We start from the raw sequence: 24,457 nt of genomic DNA, 5'->3' as shown, positions 1-24,457 counted from the left end.
TTAAAAAGACAGGAAAGATGGGGGAAAAAATTTGATGTCAGAAGAGACACTGTAACTTGCCCTTGAATGTAGAGCTGCTAAAAACTAGTGGAAGAAATGATGAAGTAAAAGAGCTGAACAGAAGTTTTCAAAGAGCACCTTGAGAAGACAAAGTATTATAAACAAATGTTCGAAGAGACTGAAAAGGAAACTTTGCAAATGAAACCAGAACTTAAAGATTTGGAAAACTCTGTTGTACGAACTAAGGAAATGTGTCCTGGAAATCTTTCATCAAAGAAAGTGGCTACACTCTCTTTTGCTAAAGACATTATGTCTGTGACAGATGGACCTAATTACCCATCTTAGATGAAACCCCTTCAGCTTTGATTGAAAGGGACAGAGACAGGTAAAAAAGGAAGGAGAGTTCCTGCCTCCTGGAATTCTACAGAAAGGAAACAGGCCAATCAAGCAACCTGGTTGCAAATACCTGCTGTCCTTCAAGAAAAAGAAGGCATATTTCTTTTACAATCAAAGATCAGAGGTAAATATATCACGTGAGCCAGGAGACATCGTGTTTTAATCTCAAATCCTCTAGTTACCAATTGTGAAATTTCAGGAAAATTGCATAGTTTAACTGAGCTCAGTGTCTTCCGAATATAAGAATACTAGTTGCCTTTGAGTAGTTTCTGAGTCATGGCGACTTCATGTATGTGAAAGTAGAACTGCACTCCACAAAAGTTTTCAATGGTCGATTTTTTTTTTTTTTTTTTTTTAAGTAGAATGCCAGGCCTTTTTTCTAAGGCTCTTCTGGGTGAACTTGAACTTTTAAACTTTTTGTTAGCAGCAGAGTGTGTTGACCATATACATCACCCAAGAACACCATAATAGAAATAGTATGGGCTAAATGTATGAGTTAAATGATGGGTTGAATATATGTAAGAGTTAAATGATAAATTTATAACAGAGTACCTGCTAGATATTTCTCTTGGTAATAAATTCAAAGAAAAAATCCTATGTAATGATGATACTGGCATTTACTATTTCATCATGACTTTGCAACTCTTCCAGTTTTACTGAAATTGAGCTGACATACAATTTTTTTTTTCCTCCACTGTGTTTATATTTTTTGACTATGTTCTTGAACAAGTACATTTACATCATGTAGGTTCCGTGAGACTGTATATATCCCTTATGTTTTGTTCCTTTCATTGAACTGTCCTTTCCTTCTTTTCACTGGAGAATATGTAAGGTGTCTTGTATAATTAGCAGGCACATCAAGGCAATTTTTTAAGTCCCTCAGATGATTTGAGCATAATCAGTGAAATGCATACTAATTCCTCAGGGAATACAACAAAGGGAAGGGAAATCATAAATTCAGCCTACCAAAGAAAACAAGAAATTTATTTGAGAAAAGTGAATCTGATTCTCTACTCAAGGTGAGTGAATAAAAAATTGTCTTTGATTCTGATTATCATGTGGATTTTGGTTATTTACTGTAACTCCTGATTCCTGACTGCAGACACTATTATGGACACTCACAGATGATTCATTCAATTGCACCACAAATACTCATTTTCTTTTTTGTTAACTGGAATTCCATGAGCTCTGTGGTGTTTTTAGAACATTATATCCTATAAATTAAAAGTGTGTCATAGCTCTATTTGGTTTATGGAAGCTAATATTGGCATTTGATTATTGAAAGTGAAGAGGGAGCTAGAAAAACCTGAAAATTCAACACCACTTTAATATAAATCTATTAAGATTAGGCATACCTTGGGTGTATCATCAGGAAAGACCAATAGCTAGAAAAGGACTTCATGTTTGGTCAAGTAGAGGGTCAGGAAAAAGGAGGGAATGCTCAATGGGGTGGGTTGACACAATATTACCAATAATGGACTCAAAATTACCAATGATCATGAAGATGGCACATGCATGGAAATCATTTGATTCTGTTATACATGGGGTCACCATAAATTGGAGCCAATAGCAGCAACAAATTAAGGTTAGGATAAAAAAATAGCCAGGTATAATACAGAACACCCAGGAAAATTCAAATTTCACAAAACTAAATAAGTTTTCTTAGTAGAAGTACAGGCAGTGGTTAAGAGCTTGGCTGCTAACCAAAAGGCCAGCAATTCGAATCCACCAGCTATTCTTAGGACCCTTAGGGGCAGCTCTACTCTTTGCAATGAGTTGGAATAAACTTGATGACAATGGTTTTGGTTTGGTTTGGTTATACCCAAGACAATATTAAATATTATTTTAGTAGGAGTATGTCCATTGAAATATTTTTTAAACAATGAATATTGTTAACATAAGTATGCACCATGCAACATTTGATGAACTTTGAATAATTTTTACATATGATTTTCCCATGAAAATGCCATTTTTGGTTGTTGATTTTTGTTTTTTGTTTCTCCTATTAGTTTCTTTATGAATGGACCTGGTTTTTCAGAATGGTCATTACAAACCGATGGAGTAGACTGGAAAATACTGTGCCTTTTAAGAGTTATGGAGTTACAAAGAACTCCCTGAACCTAAAATAATTCCTACCTGATATTACCATGCCTGAGGATTGAAAAATCATTCATCCATTTACACACTTGTATATTCTTCCTGCTCTGATGATAATCAATACAAAGAGATATTTAAAATGTACACATTTACATGGCCGGGACAGGTTAAAAAAAAAAAAAAGCTGTCATTCAGTTGATTCTAGCTCATAGTGACTCTATATGACAGAGATGAGCTGCCCCATAGGGTTTCCAAAGGGCTCCTGGTGGATTCAAACTGCTGACCTTTGGTTAGCAGCTGAACTCTTAACCACTACACCACCAGGGTTTCTCCAGGACAGAACAGATTAGAGATATTCTTTTCCAAAAAGGAGAATGGGCAGGGTGAAAAATCTGATCATCTTCAGAGGGAGGTAGTGAATGACACTGAAGATGCTGATAGTCAATAAACATTTGGATAATTCTTAGAGAACATTGAAAACTTAAAAGTTATAGAATTAGAAGTAGAAATCTGAATTCCTTACCTCAATCTAGTATTCTACACTAAAATCCTATGATATCAGGGTTTACAATACAGAAAATTTGAGATAAAGTTTTCAAAGGGACATAGGCTTATAGTTTTTATTCTGTGAGAGAGGAAAGACCTGGAAAAGAGATTGGAGCTGAGTGCAGAAATAACAGAGAACCTTATCTAAAAGAGAAGGGACAGAGGTGACTCACCAATCTCTAGTATCATCCTGCCTCCCAATCTACTGGATCATGCTGACAAAATCAAACTAAAAATTAGCTTATTTCTAGGATTACTGCTATTCTCCTGAAAATTCCATCCAGCCACAGGACCAAAAATCATCCTTAGCGGACATCTGTCTGTAGTCCAGCTCTGAACTTCAGCTACTGCATACTGTAGACTTAGACGTTGTTGGGGCCCCTGGAAGTTTCTAATAGCTGTGCAGACTAAGCATGGGCATTCTATCATATAATAATAACTAAATCCTGTGTTTTATATCAATGAAATTGAAAACCATGCTTACAGAGTCCTAGGTTTCCATTGATGGGACAATGAATATGAGAATAGGTCAAAAGGGAAACCAAATGGATTAAAACAAAGGGATTTATTGGCTCCAATCAGATAGTTCCACTTTGATTTACTGACTTTCTTTGTAAAATTTTATGAAATGAAGAGACAGATGTTATCATTAAAATCTTATATTCTATGAATTCTCTATTGTAGAGTTCCAGAAATAAATTGACAGTTTGTAATATATGATGTAATAAATGCACAAATGAACACTCTAACTGGCTTATGAAATTGGTCTTCTCCATGGTGTCATATTACAGTCAACAAAGCATATACAATTAAAGTCAAAATCCCTAAATATTGATATAAACCATAGCTTTTAGGAGGAATGTATCCAGATATTATGTGTCTTGAAACTTGTAAAAATTGGGGAGTTTTCATTAAAAAGTGTAATGCAATTATAAATACAACTTTAATGCAAATTAAAAAGTGTAATGCAATATATAATTGCATTACACTTTTTAACGAAAACTCCCCAATTTTTTCAAGTTTCATTTACACAATTGAAGCATAAATGTGAATATATATTTAGACTGAAAAAGAAATAGAAATAAATTTCAGTTATAAGCAAACTGATCTCGGTCAAAAAATTTGCAAAATCATAAATATAAAAAAAAAAATTATTAAATTGTATTCAAGACACTTCTCAGCATGCCAGGTGCTAGGTGTTCCTAAAAGCTATTCTAACACCAGAAAGATCTCTTTAATAAATGATACACGCCATTGCTTTTGAATCATAGAAATATACCTCACTATAGGGTCGCTATGAGTCAGAATTGACTTGACGGCAATAGGGAATAAAGTGTCATTAACTCAATTCACATCTCTCTGGACCCCAGGAATGCCTGCTGACACTCCAGTGCAAACTGACATTAGGTAAAGTACAATAGAGCAGAAGTCAGAATGGGAAGCGAATGTGCTCTAAATCAATTATGGTTGGGGATACCTGGTGGCACAGTAGTTAAGTGCTCAGATGCTAACTGGAAGGTTGCTAGTTCAAACACACCAGTCACCCCACAGGAGAAATACATGGCAGGCTGCTTCCATAAAAATTATAGCTTTCTAAACCCTATAGGGCAATTCCAGTTAGTCCTATGGTGTCACTATGAGTCAGAATCGGCTTGAGGGCAATGGGTTTTACCATACAATTTTCACTAAACTTGCATTACCTCAGCATTTCTCTATTAAGCAAAAACAAAAAACTGTCGTCATCGAGTTGATTCTGACTCATAGCAATCCTATAGACAGAGTAAAACTGCCCCACAGGGTTTCCAAGGAGTGCCTGGTAGATTTGAACTGCCCACCTTTTGATTAACAGAACTCTTATCTGCTATAGCACCAGGGATTCCTTTCTAAGACTAAAAATCTCACATAAATTCTCAGACAAAAATGAAGCAGACTAAAGGAAAACTTTGATGTTATTTTGTAGATAAAATTAAGTATACTATCTCTGTATTACCAACTCTGTGGGTTCTTGAAGTTTAAATAAACTTTAGAATCTTCTACATCCCCAGATTGGGGAATCCACATAAAACACATTATTCATTGACACAACATAGATTAATTTCTGTTGAATTTCTTTAGAATTTAATCTATGTTTTATCAATGAGTAATGTGTTATATATTACATTTTTGGGGATGTAGAAGATTCTAAAGTTTACTTTAACCTCAAAGTCAGATGCAAAGTCCTGGTGGCAGAGTGGTTAACTGGTTAAGTGACAGATAGGTCAGCAGTTGCTAACAGAAAGATCAGCCACCCTGTGGGAGAAAATGGGCAATCTGCTTTCATAAAGATTACAGCCTTGGCAAACCTACAGAGAGGTTCTACTTCATCCTATAGGGTCACTAAGAGTTGGAATCAACTCAATGACACACAACAACAACAATATGAAGAAAAAGGACAGTGGTTGTTCAGTGATAGTCTGTGTGGGTAACCCAGTTAGATTTCTGGCCAATGTACCTTATGCATTGCCAGCACTGGTCTGTCAGTGGTAAATTCCTTGTAATGTTGCTGAACAGGTTTCAGAGGGGTTCCAGACTAAGATAGACTACAAAAAAATACCTAGGGATCATCCTCTGAAAACCAGCTAGTAAGAATCCTATGGATTACAAGGGTTCAATCCCAAACAGATCATGCTGATGGTGCAGGACTAAGCACCTTTTTATTTCTTTGCGCTTGGGGTCACTGTGAATTCAGCACTAACTCAAAGACGTATAACAACAAAAAATGCGAATTGTTTTTCCATTGTTTCTTCAAATGTTATAATTTGTTTAGAAAATACTACTGTTTCTTCCCAGAAGAGTAACTGGACCAGATGGGCCAACAGAATCTAACAGTGTTCACTGAATTCATTCTAATGGGAGTCACAAGGCACCCTGAGCTGCAGCTCCCCCTTTTTGGCGTCTTTCTTATTATCTACATGATAACAGTAGTGGGAAACCTGGGGATGATCATCTTGACCAAGGTGGACTCCCACCTACACACACCTATGTATTTTTTCATCAGACACCTGGCCTTCATTGATCTTGGTACTTCTACCATCATTTGCCCCAAGGTGCTGGAAAATTTTGCTGTGAATCAAAGCCCCATTTCCTATTATGCATGTGCCACGCAGATGGCTTTCTTCATTTTGTTCATTGTCAGTGAACTTTTTATGCTGTCAGCCATGGCCTATGACCGCTACATGGCCATCTGTAACCCTCTGCTCTACAATGTTATCATGTCCCCAAGACGTTGTCATGTGCTCGTGGGTATTCCATACCTCTATAGTACTTTTCAGTCTCTGATGTTCACCATTAAGATTTTCACATTGACCTTCTGTGGCTCTAATGTCATCAGTCATTTCTACTGTGATGATGTCCCCTTGATACCTATGCTCTGCACAAATGCACAAGAGGTACAGTTGTTGGTCATAATGTTTTCAGCATTTAATTTGATATCCTCCCTCGTGGTTGTCCTGCTGTCCTACCTGCTGATTCTGATAGCCATATTTCGAATGCATTCTGCTGAGGGCAGGAAAAAAGCTTTCTCCGCATGTGGTTCTCATCTGACAGTGGTGGTTGTGTTTTATGGAACTCTATTACTTGTGTATATGCAACCCAAATCTGCTCACTCATATGATACTGACACAGTGGCCTCTGTGTTTTACACTTTGGTCATCCCCATGCTTAACCCTTTGATATACAGCTTAAGAAACAAAGAGGTAAAAGATGCGTTCCACAGAGTTTTTAAAAACTGATGCCAGCTTTGTATTTAATACTCGATATTGAACCTTGTTTCAGTAAACAATGCCAAAGGTAATATCATTTGACAATATTTCTTATAGATATAAATGTATTCTCTTTGGTTCCAAAGCAAAGACTAATTATAAATCCTAGACAGACTTTTTTTTAGATTATACTCAGACAAACCAATCCTATTTTAGATGTCACCTCCCCAACATTCCTTGCTTCCTGTTCATTGATTACTTATGTGATTTCATAGACCCTCATACTTCTACAATGATTATATTTATTACACTCTTAATCAATAAAATATGTGTTTGTTTCTGTCAGTTTTTCTAAGGATAAGGATCTTCTCAATCTTTTTTCTATTCCGTTTTCTAAGCCTAAAGCAACCGTGTAAACAATGTTGGAGACAAAGGGTTATCTGTGTTACAATTAACACATGAAAATTTTATTTGTCCTTTCGTTATCAGTCAATTCTGTTGTGAAAATAAATTCTTAACACTGATGAACTAAAATGTGTGAATTTGACTAGATGATTTTTATTTCTTAGCATTTAATATGATTTCTTTTGTCCTTAGATAACTAGTGTCTTACATGTTGATTCTCATGGCCAACTTATGGAAAAAAGAAAAGAATGGATAATGCAAAGTGAATTAAAACAGAGAGGATGACAATAGGAAGAAGGGAAAACTAGAACTCTGTTGGGAAAGACTAAAAGATTTATTAAACATTATAACTAATAGACAGCATGAAGATGAAAAGTATTATAAGAATGAAGAGAAAATATTGATATATTTCTAATTCTTATTTTCAATGGATTGGAACATGTTATACTGGTAAAAAAGAAAGAACAGCACGTTAAATGGGCACATTACTCTTGGATGATTTTTTTTTTTTTTTTGCTGAATACCCACGTATCTTGTTAAATGCATTATGTGGAAGATGGTGCCATTAATTAACAGAGAAAGTATAAAAAGATAAAACCAAATAAACCAAACCCACTGCCATCCACTCAATTCTGACTCATAGCCACCCTATAGGACAGAGTAGAATTGCCCCGTAGTTTATAAACAACAGCTGGTGATTAGCAGCCAAAAGCTTATCCACTGCACCACCAGAGCTCCAAAAAGATAGCAGGCAAATTTTACTGAAATACATATCATACTAAAATAAAGTACATTTTTTACATTATTTTGTGCTTATTCACTAGAAATAAAATTATATCATTCCAAATTCTTGTTCTCTTCAAAGAAACAACAACAACCAAAAGGAAACTTTCTGTATTCAATGGTTTCTTCATCTTAGTCAAGTAATTTAAGAGGATAATTACAAGGAAAAATTCTCATCAAGCACTGTAATTTACGCAATGCATAGATGAAACTCTTTTGTCATAGATAATGCCCTAATAAGATATTTTAAACTGTTAAATAAAAAAATAGTAAACAAACATTTAAATAAATTTTACCATAATGGCATAATACCAACAGTACTTATCTATTAATTTTTATTTTGCTTTTGCTGACATTTGGACCAAAAAGAGGAATTAAAAACCAAAATATAATGATACTGGCTTTTATATTTGCCCATGCATTTGTCTTTGCCAGTTAGTTTTACTTATTTCTTTGTATCATTTTGAGTTACTGTCTAGTGTTCATTCATTTGATCCCAAAGGACTACCTTTATTTTAAGATAATTTTCTCAGATACGAAATTCTTGGTTGAAAATTTCTTCCCAGCACTTTAAATACATCATCTCACTACCTTTTAACCTCCATGCTTTCTGAGAAGAATAAACTGTTAATCTTAGTGAGATTCATTGTATGTGATCAGTTGCTACTCACTTGCAATATTCAAGAGTCTCCTTTGTCTTTGACTTTGATTGTTTGATTATAATTTGTCTAAACATGAGTATCTTTGTGTTTATCGTACTTGATTACTTTAGCTCTTGGTTATGCAGATTCATGTATTTTATCCAAGTTTATAAGTTTTGAGCCATTATTTTTTCAAATGTTTTTCTGTTTCTTTTTCTCTCCTTATCTTCTGGGGCTCCCATTATGTACATGCTGGTACACTTAATAGTTTACTACAGGTCTCTTAGGCCATGTAAATTTTTCTTTATTCATTTTTTTTTCTGCTCCTCAGGTTGGGAAATCTCAATCAATGTTTCATTTCATTTCAGTTATTACACTTTATACCTCCATTATTTCTCTATCATAATTTTGTTGATATTCTCTATTTGTTGAAGCATAGTTATCCTGGTTCTCTTCAGTTTTTTATCCACAATTTTCTTTAGCTCACTGAACTTATTTAAGACAGTTTATTAACAATCTTTGTATAGTAAGTCCAACATATGTTTCCTTAGGGATAGACCAAAAAAACCAACCCACTGTCACTGAGTTGGTTCCAACTCATAGCAACCCTACAGGACAGAGTAGAACTACCCTGTAGAGTTTCCAAGGAGTGCCTTATGGATTCGAACTGCCAACCTTTTGGTTAGCAGCCATAGCACTTAACCACTAAACCGCCAGGGTTTCCTTCCTCAGGGATAGTTTCTGTTAATTTCTTTCTTTCTTTTTTACCCTATGAATGGGCCATTGTTTGTTTCTTTGCAGGATTCATGATTTTGTTTTGGAAATGAGGCACATTGGATGTTATACTGTGGCAACTCCGGAAACTATAAAACATTGGTGAATGTAATTAAAGAATATCTAATTAAATGGAAAGACATCCTGTCTTCATGGAATGGAAACAATATTGTTAAGATGTCTTTTCTACCCAAAGAAATCTGCAGGTATGATGTAATCCCCATCAAAATTCTAAGACTTTTTTCAGAAATGGAAAAGACGATCCTCAAATTCAAATGAAATTGCAAGGATTCCTCTCTTAGTTTATCTAGTGGTGCTATAACAGAAATGCCACAAGTAGATGGCTTTAACAAAGAGAAATTTATTCTCTCACAGTTTAGGAGGCTAGAAGTATGAATTCAGGGTGTCAGCTACAGGGGAAGACTTTCTATCTCTGTTGGTTCTGGGGGAAGGTACTTGTCATCAGTCTTCCCCTGGTCTAGGAGCTTCTCAGCACAGGAGCCCTGGGTCCAAGGGATGCACACTGCTTTTGGCACTAGATTCTTGGAGGTATAAAGTCCTCCTGTCTCACTGCTAGCTTCTGTCTTTTACAACTCAGAAGAGATTAACTCAAGATACAACCTAGTCTTTTAAGTTGAGTCCCGCCTCATTAACGTAACTGCCTCTAATCCTGCCTCATTAACACCAAAGAGGTAGGATTTACAACACATTGCAAAATCGCATCAGATGACAAAATGGTGGACTATCACACAACACTGAGAATCATGGACATGACACACATTTTTGTAGGACACAATTCAAACCATAACAGTCCCCAAATAACCAAAACTATCTTAAAAAGTAAAAACAACATAAGAGGACTCACCTTTCTTGATTTCAAAACTTATACAGTGGTATTAGTTTCAGCATAGACTTACAGGCCAATAAAATAGATTTGAGAATCCAGAAATAAATCCATACATGTATGACCAACTGATTTTTGATAAAATTACCAAATCCATTCAATATGGAGAAAAGAGTCTCTTCAACAAATAGTGATTGGACAACTGATCTCCAAGTGCAAAAGAATGAAGTGGAACCCACACCTCACACCATATAAAAAAATTAATTCAAAATGGGTCAGTGACTTAAATATAAAAATACAACCCTTAGAAGAAAAATATGGGGCTTAAATTTTATGACCTTGTTTTTTTTTTTTTTTAAATAACTTTTACCGAGCTTCAAGCGAACGTTTACAGATCAAGTCAGACTGTCACGTATAAGTTTATATACATCTTACTCTGTACTCCCACTTGCTCCCCCCTAATGAGTCAGCCCTTCCAGTCTCTCCTTTTGTGACACTTTTGCCTGCTTCCAACTCTCTCTATACTCCCATCCCCCCTCCAGACAGGAGATGCCAACACAGTCTCAAGTGTCCACCTGATACAATTAGCTCACTCTTCATCAGCATCTCTCTCCTACCCACTGTCCAGTCCCTTTCATGTCTGATGAGTTGTCTTCAGGGATGGTTCCTGTCCTGGGCCAACAGAAGGTTTGGGGACAATGACCACCGGGATTCCTCTAGTCTCAGTCAGACCATTAAGTATGGTCTTTTTATGAGAATTTGGGGTCTGCATCCCACTGATCTCCTGTTCCCTCAGGGGTTCTCTGTTGTGCTCCTTGTCAGGGCAGTCATCGATTGTGGCCGGGCACCAACTAGTTCTTCTGGTCTCAGGATGAGGTAGGTCTCTGGTTCATGTGGCCCTTTCTGTCTCTTGGGCTCTTAGTTGTTGTGTGACCTTGGTGTTCTTCATTCTCCTTTGCTACAGGTGGGTTGAGACCAATTGATGCATCTTAGATGGCCACTTGTTAGCATTTAAAACCCCAGACACCACATTTCAAAGTGGGATGCAGAATATTTTCATAATAGACTTATTTTGCCAATTGACTTAGAAGTTCCCTTAAACCATGATCCCCAAACCCCCGCCATTGCACTGCTGACCTTTGAAGCATTCAGTTTATCCCAGAAACTTCTTTGTTTTTGGTCCAGTCCATTTGAGCTGACCTTCCATGTATTGAGTATTGTCCTTTCCTTCGCCTAAAGCAGTTCTTATCTACTAATTAATCAGTAAAAAACCCTCTGCCACCCTCCCTACCTCCCCCCCTCGTAACCACAAAAGTATGTGTTCTTCTCAGTTTAAACTATTTCTCAAGATCTTATAATAGTGGTCTTATACAATATTTGTCCTTTTGCCTCTGACTAATTTCGCTCAGCATAATGCCTTCCAGGTTCCTCCATGTTATGAAATGTTTCACAGATTCGTCTCTGTTCTTTATCGATGCGTAGTAATCCATTGTGTGAATATACCACAATTTATTAACCCATTCATCCGTTGATGGACACCTTGGTTGCTTCCATCTTTTTGCTATTGTAAACAGAGCTGCAATAAACATGGGTGTGCATATATCTGTTTGTGTGAAGGCTCTTATTTCTCTAGGGTATATTCCAAGGAGTTGCATTTCTGGGTTGTATGGTAGTTCTATTTCTAACTGTTTGAGATAACGCCAGATAGATTTCCAAAGTAGTTGTATCATTCTACATTCCTACCAGCAGTATATAAGAGTTCCAATCTCTCCACAGCCTCTCCAACATTTATTATTTTGTGTTTTTTGGATTAATGCCAGCCTTGCTGGAGTGAGATGGAATCTCACCGTGGTTTTAATTTGCATTGCTCGATCGAGAGCATTTTCTCACGTATCTGTTAGCTGCCTGAATATCTTCTTTAGTGAAGTGTGTGTTCATATCCTTTGCCCACTTCTTGATTGGTTGTTTGTCTTTTTGTGGTTGAGTTTTGACAGAATCATATAGATTTTAGAGATCAGGCGCTGGTCGGAGATGTCATAGCTGAAAAATCTTTCCCAGTCTGTAGGTGGTCTTTTTACTCTTTTGGTGAAGTCTTTAGACGAGCATAGGTGTTTGATTTTTAGGAGCTCCCAGTTATCTGGTTTCTCTTCGTCATTTTTGGTTATGTTTTGTATTGTGTTTACGCCTTGTATTAGGGCACCTAAGGTGGTCCCTATTTTTTCTTCCTTAATCTTTATCGTTTTAGTCTTTATGTGTAGGTCTTTGATCCACTTGGAGTTAGTTTTTGTGCATGGTGTGAGGTATGGGTCCTGTTTCATTTTTTTGCAAATGGATATCCAGTTATGCCAGCACCATTTGTTAAAAAGACTATCTTTTCCCCAATTAACTGACACTGGGCCTTTGTCAAATATCAGCTGCTCATATGTGGATGAATTTATATCTGGGTTCTCAATTCGTTCCATTGGTCTATGTGCCTGCTGTTGTACCAGTACCAGGCTGTTTTGACTACTGTGGCTCTATAACAGCTTCTGAAATCAGGTAGAGTGAGGCCTCCCACTTTCTTCTTCTTTTTCAGTAATGCTTTGCATATCCGAGGCTTCTTTCCCTTCCATATGAAGCTGGTGATTTGTTTCTCTATCACCTTAAAAAATGACATTGGAATTTGGATCGGAAGTGCATTGTATGTATAGATGGCTTTTGGTAGAATAGACATTTTTACTATGTTAAGTCTTCCTATCCATGAGCAAGGTATGTTTTTCCACTTAATTATGTCCTTTTTAATTTCTTGTAGTAGAGATTTGTAGTTTTCTTTGTATTGGTTTTTTACATACTTGGTAAGATTTATTCCTAAGTATTTCATCTTCTTGGGGGCTGCTGTGAATGGTATTGATTTGGTTATTTCCTCTTTGATGTTCTTTTTGTTGATGTAGAGGAATCCAAGTGATTTTTGTATGTTTATCTTATAACCTGAGACTCTGCCAAACACTTCTATTACTTTCAGTAGTTTTCTGGAGGATTCCTTAGGGTTTTCTGTGTATAAGATCATGTCGTCTGCAAATAGAGATAATTTTACTTCCTCCTTGCCAATCCAGATGCCCTTTATTTCTTTGTCTAGCCTAATTGCTCTGGCTAGGACTTCTAGCACAATGTTGAATAAGAGCGGTGATAAAGGGCATCCTTGTCTGGTTCCCGTTCTCAAGGGAAATGCTTTCAGGTTCTCTCCATTTAGAGTGATATTGGCTGTTGGCTTTGCATAGATGCCCTTTATTATGTTGAGGAATTTTCCTTCAATTCCTATTTTGGTAAGAGTTTTTATCATGAATGGGTTTTGGACTTTGTCAAATGCCTTTTCTGCATCAATTGATAAGATCATGTGGTTTTTGTCTTTTGTTTTATTTATGTGGTGGATTACATTAATGGTTTTTCTAATATTAAACCAGCCTTGCATACCTGGTATAAATCCCACTTGGTCGTGGTGAATTATTTTTTTGATATGTTGTTGAATTCTATTGGCTAGAATTTTGTTGAGGATTTTTGTATCTATGTTCATGAGGGATATAGGTCTATAATTTTCTTTTTTTGTAATGTCTTTACCTGGTTTTGGTATCAGGGAGATGGTGGCTTCATAGAATGAGTTGGGTAGTATTCCATCATTTTCTATGCTTTGAAATACCTTCAGTAGTAGTGGTGTTAACTCTTCTCTGAAAGTTTGTTAGAACTCTGCAGTGAAGCCATCCGGGCCAGGGCTTTTTTTTGTTGGGAGTTTTTTGATTACCGTTTCAATCTCTTTTTTTGTTATGGGTCTATTTAGTTGTTCTACTTCTGAATGTGTTAGTTTAGGTAGGTAGTGTTTTTCCAGGAATTCATCCATTTCTTCTAGGTTTGCAAATTTGTTAGAGTACAATTTTTCATAATAATCTGATGTGATTCTTTTAATTTCAGTTGGGTCTGTTGTGATGTGGCCCTTCTCATTTCTTATTCGGGTTATTTGTTTCCTTTCCTGTATTTCTTTAGTCAGCCTGGCCAATGGTTTATCAATTTTGTTAATTTTTTCAAAGAACCAGCTTTTGGCTTTGTTAATTCTTTCAATTGTTTTTCTGTTCTCTAATTCATTTAGTTCAGCTCTAATTTTTATTATTTGTTTTCTTCTGGTGCCTGATGGATTCTTTTGTTGCTCACTTTCTATTTGTTCAAGTTGTAGGGACAGTTCTCTGATTTTGGCTCTTTCTTCTTTTTGTATGTGTGCATTTATCGATATAAATTGGCCTCTGAGCACTGCTTTTGCTGTGCCCCAGAAGTTTTGATAGGAAGTATTTTCATTCTCGTTGTGTTCTATGAATTTCCTTATTCCCTCCTTGATGGCTTCTATAACCCAGTCTTTTTTCAGGAGGGTATTGTTCAGTTTCCAAGTATTTGATTTCCTTTCCCTAATTTTTCTGTTATTGATTTCTACTTTTATTGCCTTGTGGTCTGAGAAGATGCTTTGTAATATTTTGATGTTTTGGATTCTGCAAAGGTTTGTTTTATGACCTAATATGTGGTCTATTCTAGAGAATGTTCCATGTGCGCTAGAAAAAAAAGTATACTTTGCAGCAGTTGGGTGGAGGTTTCTGTATAAGCCAATGAAGTCAAGTTTGTTGATTGTTGTATTTTGGTCTTCCCTGTCTCTATTGAGCTTCTTACTGGATGTCCTGTCCTTCTCCGAAAGTGGTGTGTTGAAGTCTCCTACTATAATTGTGGAGGTGTCTATCTCACTTTTCAGTTCTGTTAAAATTTGATTTATGTATCTTGCAGCCCTGTCATTGGGTGCATAAATATTTAATATGGTTATATCTTCCTGATCAATTGTCCCTTTTATCATTATGTAGTCTCCTTCTTTATCCTTTGTGGTGGATTTAAGTCTAAAGTCTATTTTGTCAGAAATTAATATTGCTACTCCTCTTCTTTTTTGCTTATTGTTTGCTTGGTATGTTTTTTTCCATCCTTTGAGTTTTAGTTTGTTTCTGTCTCTAAGTCTAAGGTGTGTCTCTTGTAGGCAGCATATAGACGGATCGTGTTTCTTTATGCAGTCCGAGACTCTCTGTCTCTTTATTGGTGCATTTAGTCCATTTACATTCAGCGTAATTATAGATAAATAAGTGTTTAGTGTTGTCATTTTGATGCCTTTTTATCTGTGTTGTTCACAATTTCATTTTTCCACTTACTTTTTTGTGCTGAGACGTTTTTCTTATTAAATTGTGAGATCCTCATTTTTGTAGTGTTTGACTTTATGTTAGTTGAGTCGTTACGTTTTTCTTGACTTTTATCTTGAGTTATGGAGTTTTTATACCTCTTTGTGGTTACCTTAATATTTACTCCTATTTTTCTAAGTAAAAAGCTAACTTGTATTGTCCTATATCGCCTTGTATCACTCTCCATATGGCAGTTCTATGCCACCTATTGTGATCTTTTACGTATTGACATCAATGATTCCCTGTTATGAGCATTTTTTTTTTTAATTAACCTTAATTTGTTTTTGTGATTTCCCTATTTGAGTTGATATCAGGATGTTCTGTTTTGTGACCTTGTGTTGTGCTGGTATCTGATATTATTGGTTTTCTGACCAAACAATATCCTTTAGTATTTCTTGTAGCTTTGGTTTGGTTTTTGCAAATTCTCTAAGCTTGAGTTTATCTGTAAATATCTTAATTTCGCCTTCATATTTCAGAGAGAGTTTTGCTGGAGATATGATCCTTGGTTGGCAGTTTTTCTCCTTCAGTGCTCTGTATATGTCATCCCATTGCCTTCTTGCCTGCATGGTTTCTGCTGAGTAGTCTGAACTTATTCTTATTGATTCTCCCTTGAAGGAAACCTTTCTTTTATCCCTGGCTGCTTTTAAAATTTTCTCTTTATCTTTGGTTTTGGCAAGTTTGATGATAATATGTCTCAGTGTTTTTCTTTTTGGATCAGTCTTAAATGGGGTTCAATGAGCATCTTGGATAGATATCCTCTCGTCTTTCATGATGTCAGGGAAGTTTTCTGTCCGCAGATCTTCAACTATTCTCTCTGTGTTTTCTGTCCTCCCTCCCTGTTCTGGGACTCCAATCACACGCAAGTTATCCTTCTTGATAGAGTCCCACGTGATTCTTAGGGTTTCTTCATTTTTTTTAATTCTTTTATCTGATTTTTTTTCAGCTATGGTGGTGTTAATTCCCTGGTCCTGCAGATGTCCCACTCTGCATTCTAATTGCTCGAGTCTGCTCCTCTGACTTCCTATTGTGTTGTCTAATTCTGTAATTTTATTGTTAATCTTTTGGATTTCTACATGCTGTCTCTCTATGGATTCTTGCAACTTATTAATTTTTCCACTATGTTCTTGAATAATCTTTTTGAGTTCTTCAACAGTTTTATCAGTGTGTTCCTTGGCTTTTTCTGCAGTTTGCCTTATTTCATTTCTGAGGTCATCCCTGATGTCTTGAAGCATTCTGTAAATTAGTTTTTTATATTCTGTATCTGATAATGCCAGGATTGTGTCTTCGTTTGGGAAAGATTTTGATTCTTTTGTTTGGGGGGTTGTAGAAGCTGTCATGGTCTGCTTCTTTATGTGGTTTGATATCGACTGTTGTCTCCAAGCCATCACTAAGATATAAGATATAGTATTGGTTTATTCTGTATTTGCTCACTGAGTCTTATCTTGTTTTGTTTTCTTTCAATATACATGGATGGGCTACTAGATTGTGCTGTCTTGTTTGTTATAGCCCTTGACTTACTTATAACCTATTGCCAGCTGGTTTGGGCTGTTGCCAGATATATATGCTTGAGTCTATTCACTATTCTTGAGTAGAATCTGATTTTGGGTCATCAAGTGTGTGATGCACCCTAACACCTATCCACCTCGAGAAGTAGTGGTGATAGTTGTGTGCACCAGATTCTATTAGCAGCTGGGGTTCACACTCCGGGGGGGGGCAGGATGCTGACAGGCTTCCCCCAAGTGTCAGTGAGGTAGGTGTATCTCTATTCCTATAGCACCTTGGTGGGAGGGCACTACAGCTGTACCTTAGGCCCCCAATGCATGTACCTCTACTGATTGGTAGGTGTCACCCTCCTTAGACCCCTAAGGCAAGAGGCTAGGTGGTCTGGGGGGAGCTTCAGCCCTCAGTTCCCTGTTGTGGGTCAGTTAGGGCTCTGTTGAATAAGCAGAGATATCAGACCTGGGAAACTTGTTTTTCCAGAAAATCCGCTAAAAAAAAAATTCAGTCAGATTCCTTTCAGAACTGCCTTTGGATTATAACCACCACCTTGTTCCTTGTAAGGATGAAAGTCCAAGATTTGGATCATATATGCTTGGCTGTAGCTGGTTCTGTGTTTTTAGTCCAATTTGGGATGGATTTTTTGTCCCTGGGTTTTTTGTGGTTCCTTCTCTCAGGCTGGAAGAATGGGTTAGGCAAAGTCCAAAAAAAAAAAAAAAAAAAAATGGAAAAGCAAAGCCACTGCGGAGCCGGAGCCGTTCTCCCTCTGGCTCAGGAAATTCCAATGTTAATGAAGCCTCCTGGGAAGGGTGGCGGAGGGTTCAGAGAAATAGGAGAGTAGCATCTCGGAATATAGCCAAAGTTGCTTATCTTGCTTGGAATGACTATTTTATCTGAGATTCCTTAGGGCCGTGTCGTGTATGTGTGCTGGCTGTGTGGAGATTGCCCCCGAGGGTCTGTCCCACTGAAGCCACGGTCAGATCCTCCGCTGCCAATCCAAAGCCCAGTGTCAAGGTCCCCTGCTGGGACGCTGCACTCCCGGCTCCAAAACCAGTCACTGCCTCTCGGGGACTTCTCCCACCAGCCGCGTCACCACACCACCCACAGAGACTGGCTGGGCCCCCTCCCGGGGTCAGTTCAGGGGGGTAGGTCTGCGCCCCTTGTTTGCGCCGTCACAAGATTTTAAGTTCAGCTCCCCTGGGCCCAGACCTAAGCCCAGCGCCAAGGTTACCTGACTGGGATGCTGGCTCCAGGCTCTGAAAACAGTCGCTCCTTCCCTGTTTTTGTTCGTTCTCCGTCTCTAAATCTGTTTTTGTTGTTCAGAGTTTGTGGATTGTTATGTATGTGATCGATTCACTTGTTTTCCTGAGTCTTTGTTGCAAGAGGGATCCGAGGTAGCGTCTACCTAGTCCGCCATCTTGGCCCCGCCATCATGACCTTGTTTTTGACGACAGATACCAACAGGACAGGAAATAAGAGGAAATAATAGGTTAACAGGACTTCATCAAAAATTTTAACATTGTGCCATCCTTTGGCATGAATGCAGTGGGGCTGATGGTAGTTTCCTGAGACACAGGAAGCACGGGATGCAGTCCTAAACCCCTGGAGCAATCTCAGCGGAGACCCAGCCAGCGCACACAGGCTATACACCGCTCTGGAATCTGAGATAAAACAATGTTCTTGACACAAGATAAGTGATTTTGCCTATTTTTCCTCACTACTCTCTCCTATCTGTCTGATCCCTTCCCTCCCTGCCCCAGCCAGCTTCATTAACATTCAACTTCCCTGGGCCTGACATAGAAGTGTCCTGCTTTTTCTGACCCATTCTCCTGGTCTGGGAGAAGCAGCAAATTAACAAAGGGGGAAAAATACTTTCCCGACTCCCCTAAACTGGAAGATCAGAGCAGAAGCAGCTCCAGTCCAGGCATAAGAGATCCACAGGCTCTGGCTTTCACCCCTACATGGAACCAGGTGGCTGTTGTAATGCAACAGCAAATCTGTGAGAGGTCTGACTATAATGGTGTCAGCTGAGCATTGGAGAGGCAGGTTTTGGAGGTCTGATACCACTCTACCTATTAAACAGAACCCTCTTTTACCCACAGCAGGGAACTGAGGGCTGAGGCTCCATCCACACCACCTAGTCACCCATGAAAGGGGTCTTAGGGTAGTGGTGCCTACCATTCTTTACAGGTATAAATATTGATGCCAAAGGTACAGCTGCAGAGCCCACCCACCAGAGCACTCTAGAGAACAGAGATGCTCCATCCCCACTGGAACTTGGGGGGAGGCTGTCAGCACCCTGCTCTCCTCAGTGTGACCCTCTGCCCCTACCAGAAGCTGATGACTACAACCATCACCACTACTCCTCTAACATAGTAAGTAAGAGTCTACACCACACACTAGCTGACCGACTATCAGGATACCTGAGCTGATTCTATTCAAGAACAGTTAGTGGATTCATAGGCTCATATACCTGGCAACAACTCTTACCACCTGGTAATAGGACATTAGTGTTTTGAAGGCTCCAATAATCAAGTTAGCACACTCTAGTAGCCTATCAGGGTATTTTGGAAAAAAAAAAAAAGATAGGACTCAGTGAATAAATATAAAATAAATTATTACAGTAACTTATAGATGGCTTGGAGACAGCAGTTGATATCAGATCACATAAAGAAGCAGACCATGATTACTTCTACAAACCCCCAAAACAGAGAACCAAGATCTCTCCCAGATGAAGATATATTCCTGGAATTGCCAGATGTAGAATACAAAAGATTAATATACAGTATGCTTCGAGATATCAGGGATGACATCAGAAATGAAATTAGGCAACATACAGAAAAAGCCAAGGAACACACAGATAAAGCAGTTGACAGAATTAAAATCATTGTTCAAGAATATAGTGAAAAAATAATAAGTTTCAAGAATCCATAGAGAGACAGCATTCAAAAATTCAAAAGATTAACAATAAAATTGCAGAATCAGACAACTGAATAGGAAGTCAGAGGAGCAGAACTGAGGAACTGGAACGCAGAATTGGGGAGATGGCGGGTAAGACAATTGGCACCAATATATATGAAGAAAAATCATATAAAAGAATTTTTTTTTAAATGAATAAACCCTAAGAATCACGTGGGAATCTACCAAGAAGAATAACTTGCATGAGACTGGAATTCCAGGGAGAGATAACAGAAAATACACAGAGAATTGTTGAAGATTTGTTGGCAAAAACTTTCCTGACATTGTGAAAGATTAATGGATATCTTCCAAGATACTCATTGAACCTCGTACGAGCTAGATCCAAAAATAAAATCACCAAGACATATTATCATCAAACGTGCCAAAACCAAAGATAAAGAGAAAATTTTAAAGGCAACTGGAGATAAATGTAAAGTCACCTACAAAGGAGGATCAATAAGAATAAGTTCAGACTACTCAGCAGAAACCATGCAGGCAAGAAGGCAATAGGATGACATATATGGAGCACTGAAGGAGAAAAATTGCCAGTGAAGAATCATATATCCATCAAAACTCTCAAATACGAAGGTGAATTAAACATTTACAGATAAACACAAGCTTAGAGAATTTTCAAAAACCAAACCAAAGCTACAAAAATTACTAAAGGATATTCTTTGGTTAGAAAATCAATAAAATCAGAAATCAGAACAACACAAGGACAAAGAACAGAGCATCCTGATATCAACTCAGAGAGGGAAATCATAAAAATAAAATAAGATTTAAAAAAAAAAAAACTCAAAACAGGGAATCACTGATGTCATTATGTAAAAGATGACAATAATCAATAAAGTGGGACTAAATAGAGGAGGCATAGATCTTCCATATGGAGAGGAAATCAAGGCAATATAGGGAGATACAAGTTAGGTTTATACTTAGAAAAATAGGGATAAATATTAAGGTAACCACAAACAAGACTAAAAATCCCATATTTCAAAATAAAAACCAAGATAAACATAAACACTCAGCAAAAACAAATTCAACTACATTGAAAAAGAGGAACACACAATTTACAAAGAAAAACTTCTCAGCACAAAAAAGTAAGTGGGAAAATGAAATTGTCAACAACACACAAAAAAAGGCATCAAAATGACAGCACTAAACTCATACCTATCCATAATTATACTGAATGTAAATGGAATAAGTGCAACAATAAAGAGACAGAGAGTTGCACAGTGGATAAAAAACATAATCCAGCTACACGCTGCCTACAAGAGTCAAACCTTAGACTTAGAGACACAAATAAAGTAAAACTCAAATGATGGTAAAAAAATATTTCAAGCAAACAACAATCAAAAACAAGCAGGAGTGACAATATTAATTTCTGACAAGTAGACTTTATAGTTAAATCTACCATGAAGGATAAAGAAGGGCACTTTATATAATGAGCAAAGGGACTATTTACCTGGAAGAAATAACAATATTAAATATTTATGCACTCAATGACAGGGCTGCAAGATACATAAAACAAACTCTAACAGCACTAAAATGTGAGATAGACAACTCCACAATTATAGTAGGGAACTTTAAGACACCACTTTCAGTGAAGGACAGGACATCCAGAAAGAAGCTCATTAAAGACATGGAAGATCTAAATGCCACAATCAATCAACTTGACCTCACAGGTATATTCAGAAGATTCCACCCAACAGCTGCAAAGTATACTTTCTTTTCTAGAGCACATGAAACATTCTCTAGAATAGACCATATATTAGGTCATAAAGCAAGCCTTTGCAGAATCCAAAACATAGATATTGCAAAGCATCTTCTCAGGCCATAAGGCTAAAAAGTAGAAATCAATAACAGAAAAACCAGGGAAAAGAAATCAAATACTTGGAAACAGAACAACACCCTGCTCAAAAAAGACTGGGTTATAGAAGACATTAAGGGTGGAATAAAGAAGTTCATAGAATCCAATGAAAATGAAAAGACATCCTATCAGAACCTTTGGGACACAGCAAAAGCAGTGCTCGGAGGTCAATTTATACGAATAAACATACACATGAAAAAGAAGAAAGGGCCAAAATCAAAGAACTGTCCCTAGAACTTGAACAATTAGAAAGAGAGCAACAAAAGAAAGTGACAGGCACCAGAAGAAAACAAATAATAACAACTAGAGCAGAATGAAATGAATTAGAGAATAGAAAAACAAATGAAAGACTTAACAAGACCAAAAGCTGGTTCTTTGAAAAAATTAACAAAATTGATAAACAACTGGCCAGGCTGACCAAAAAAAAATAATAATACAGACAAGGAAACAAGTAACCCTAATAAGAAATGAGATGGGTGATATCACAAGACATCCAACTGAAATTAAAAGAATCATATCAGATTACTATGAAAAATTGTACTCTAACAAATTTGAAAACCTAGAAGAAATGGTTGAATTCCTAGAAACACACTACCTACCTAAACTAACACAATAAGAAATAGAACAACTAAATAGACCCATAACAAAAAAAGGGATTAAAAAGATAATAAAAAAAAAACTCCCAACAAAAAAAAGCCCTGGCCCTGACCGCTTCACTGCAGAGTTCTACGAAACATTCAGAGAACAGTTAACACCACTACTACCAAAGGTAGTAGAGTATAGAAAAGGACGGAATACTGTCTAACTCATTCTATGAAGCCACCATATCCCTGATACCAAAACAAGGTAAAGACTCCACACAAAAAAAAAGAAAATTACAGCCCTATATCCCTCATGAACTTAGATGCAAAAATCCTCAACAAAATTCTAGCCAATAGAATTCAACAGCATAGCAAAAAAAATAACATGGCTACGTTGGATTCATACCAGGTATGCAGGGATGGTTCAACATTAGAAAAACAATTAATGTAATCCATCATATAAATAAAACAAAAGACAAGAATCAAATGATTTTATCAATTGATGCAGAAAAGGCATTTGACAAAATCTACTCATGATAAAACCTCTCAGAAAAATAAGAATAGAAGGAAAATTCCTCAACATAATAAAGGGCATTTATACAAAGCCATAGCCAAAATCATCCTACATGGAGAGGTTCTGAAAGCACTCCCCTTGAGAACAGGGACCACACAAGGATGCCCCTTATCACCACTCTTATTCAACATTGTGCTGGAGGTCCTAGTCAGAGCAATTAGGCTTGATAAAGACATAAACAGCATCCATATTGGTAAGGAAGAAGTAAAAGTATCTCTATTCGCAGATGACATGATCATATACACAGAAAACCCTAAGGAATCCTCAAGAAAACTACTGAAACTAATAGAAGAGTTCAGCAGAGTATCGGGATACAAGCTAAACATACAAAAATCAGCTGGATTCCTCTACACCAACAAAAAGAACATCAAAGATGAAATGAACAAATCAATACCATTTAGAGTAGCCCCCAAGAAGATAAAATACTTAGGAATAAATCTTACCAGAGATGTAAAAGACCTACACAAAGAAAACTATAAGACACTACTGCAAGAAACCAAAAGAGAACTACATAAGTGGAAAAACATAACTTGCTCATGGATAGGAAGAGTTAACATTGTAAGAAGCATCTATAGGTACAACGCAATTCCAATCCAAATTCCAACAACACTTTTTAATGAGATGGAGAAACAAATCACCAACTTCATATGAAAGGTCAAGAGACCTCCAATAAGTAAAGAGTTACTCGAAAAGAAGAACAAAGTGGGAGGCCTCACTCTACCTGATTTTAGAACCTATTATACCGCCACAGTAGCCAAAACAGCCTGGGAGCTCCTAAAAGTCAAACACCGATACTCATCCAAAAACTTCACCAAAAGAGTGAAAAGGGCTACCTACAGACTGGGAAATGTTTTTAGCTATGACATTTCAGATCAGCACCTAATATCCAAAATCTAGATGATTCTGCTAAAACTCAACTACAAAAAGACAAATAACACAATTAAAAAATGGGCAAAGAATATGAACAGGAACTTCACTAAAGAAGACATTCAGGCTGTTAACAGATACATGAAGAAATGCTCATTAGCCATTAGAGAAATGCCAATCAAAACTACAATGAGATTCCATCTCACTCAAACAAGGCTGGCATTAATCCAAAATACACATAATAATAAATATTGGAGAGGTTGTGTAGAGACTGGAACACTTACACACTGCTGATGGGAATGTCAAATGGTACAATCACTTTGGAAATCGATTTGTGCATCCTTAAAAAACTAGAAATAGAACTACCATATGATGCAGCAATCCCAATCCTTATAATATATCCTAGAGAAATAAGAGCCTTTACATGAACATATATATGCACACCCATGTTCACTGCAGCACTGTTTACAGTAGTAAAAAGTTGAAAGCAACAAAGGTGCACATCAACAGATGAATGGATAAATAAATTATGGTATATTCACACAAAGGAATACTACACATTGATAAAGAACAATGGTGAATCCATGAAACATTTTATAACCTGGAGGAATCTGGAAGACATTATGCTGAGTGAAATTAGTCAGTTGCAAAAGGAC

General features: G+C 37.0%; 1 protein-coding gene across 1 annotated transcript; it reads left to right on the top strand.

Moving 5' to 3' along the window:
* Positions 1-5,885: 5,885 nt before the first annotated feature.
* Positions 5,886-6,809, top strand: LOC126078827 (olfactory receptor 8K5-like). Its single transcript, XM_049889649.1, has one exon. It carries the CDS (start codon positions 5,886-5,888, stop codon positions 6,807-6,809), a length of 924 nt encoding a protein of 307 aa, XP_049745606.1.
* Positions 6,810-24,457: the final 17,648 nt, after the last annotated feature.

The sequence above is a fragment of the Elephas maximus genome, chromosome 7 (assembly GCF_024166365.1).
Source record: "Elephas maximus indicus isolate mEleMax1 chromosome 7, mEleMax1 primary haplotype, whole genome shotgun sequence".
In the NCBI taxonomy this organism is placed as follows: Eukaryota; Metazoa; Chordata; class Mammalia; order Proboscidea; family Elephantidae; genus Elephas; species Elephas maximus.
Note: the sequence above shows the minus strand (reverse complement) of the source record. Positions and strands in the feature narration are given on the sequence as shown.

What these genes read in the sequence shown, in the direction of transcription:
- LOC126078827 (XM_049889649.1), top strand. Translation starts at nt 5,886, where the DNA reads ATGGGCCAACAGAATCTAACAGTGTTCACTGAATTCATTCTAATGGGA.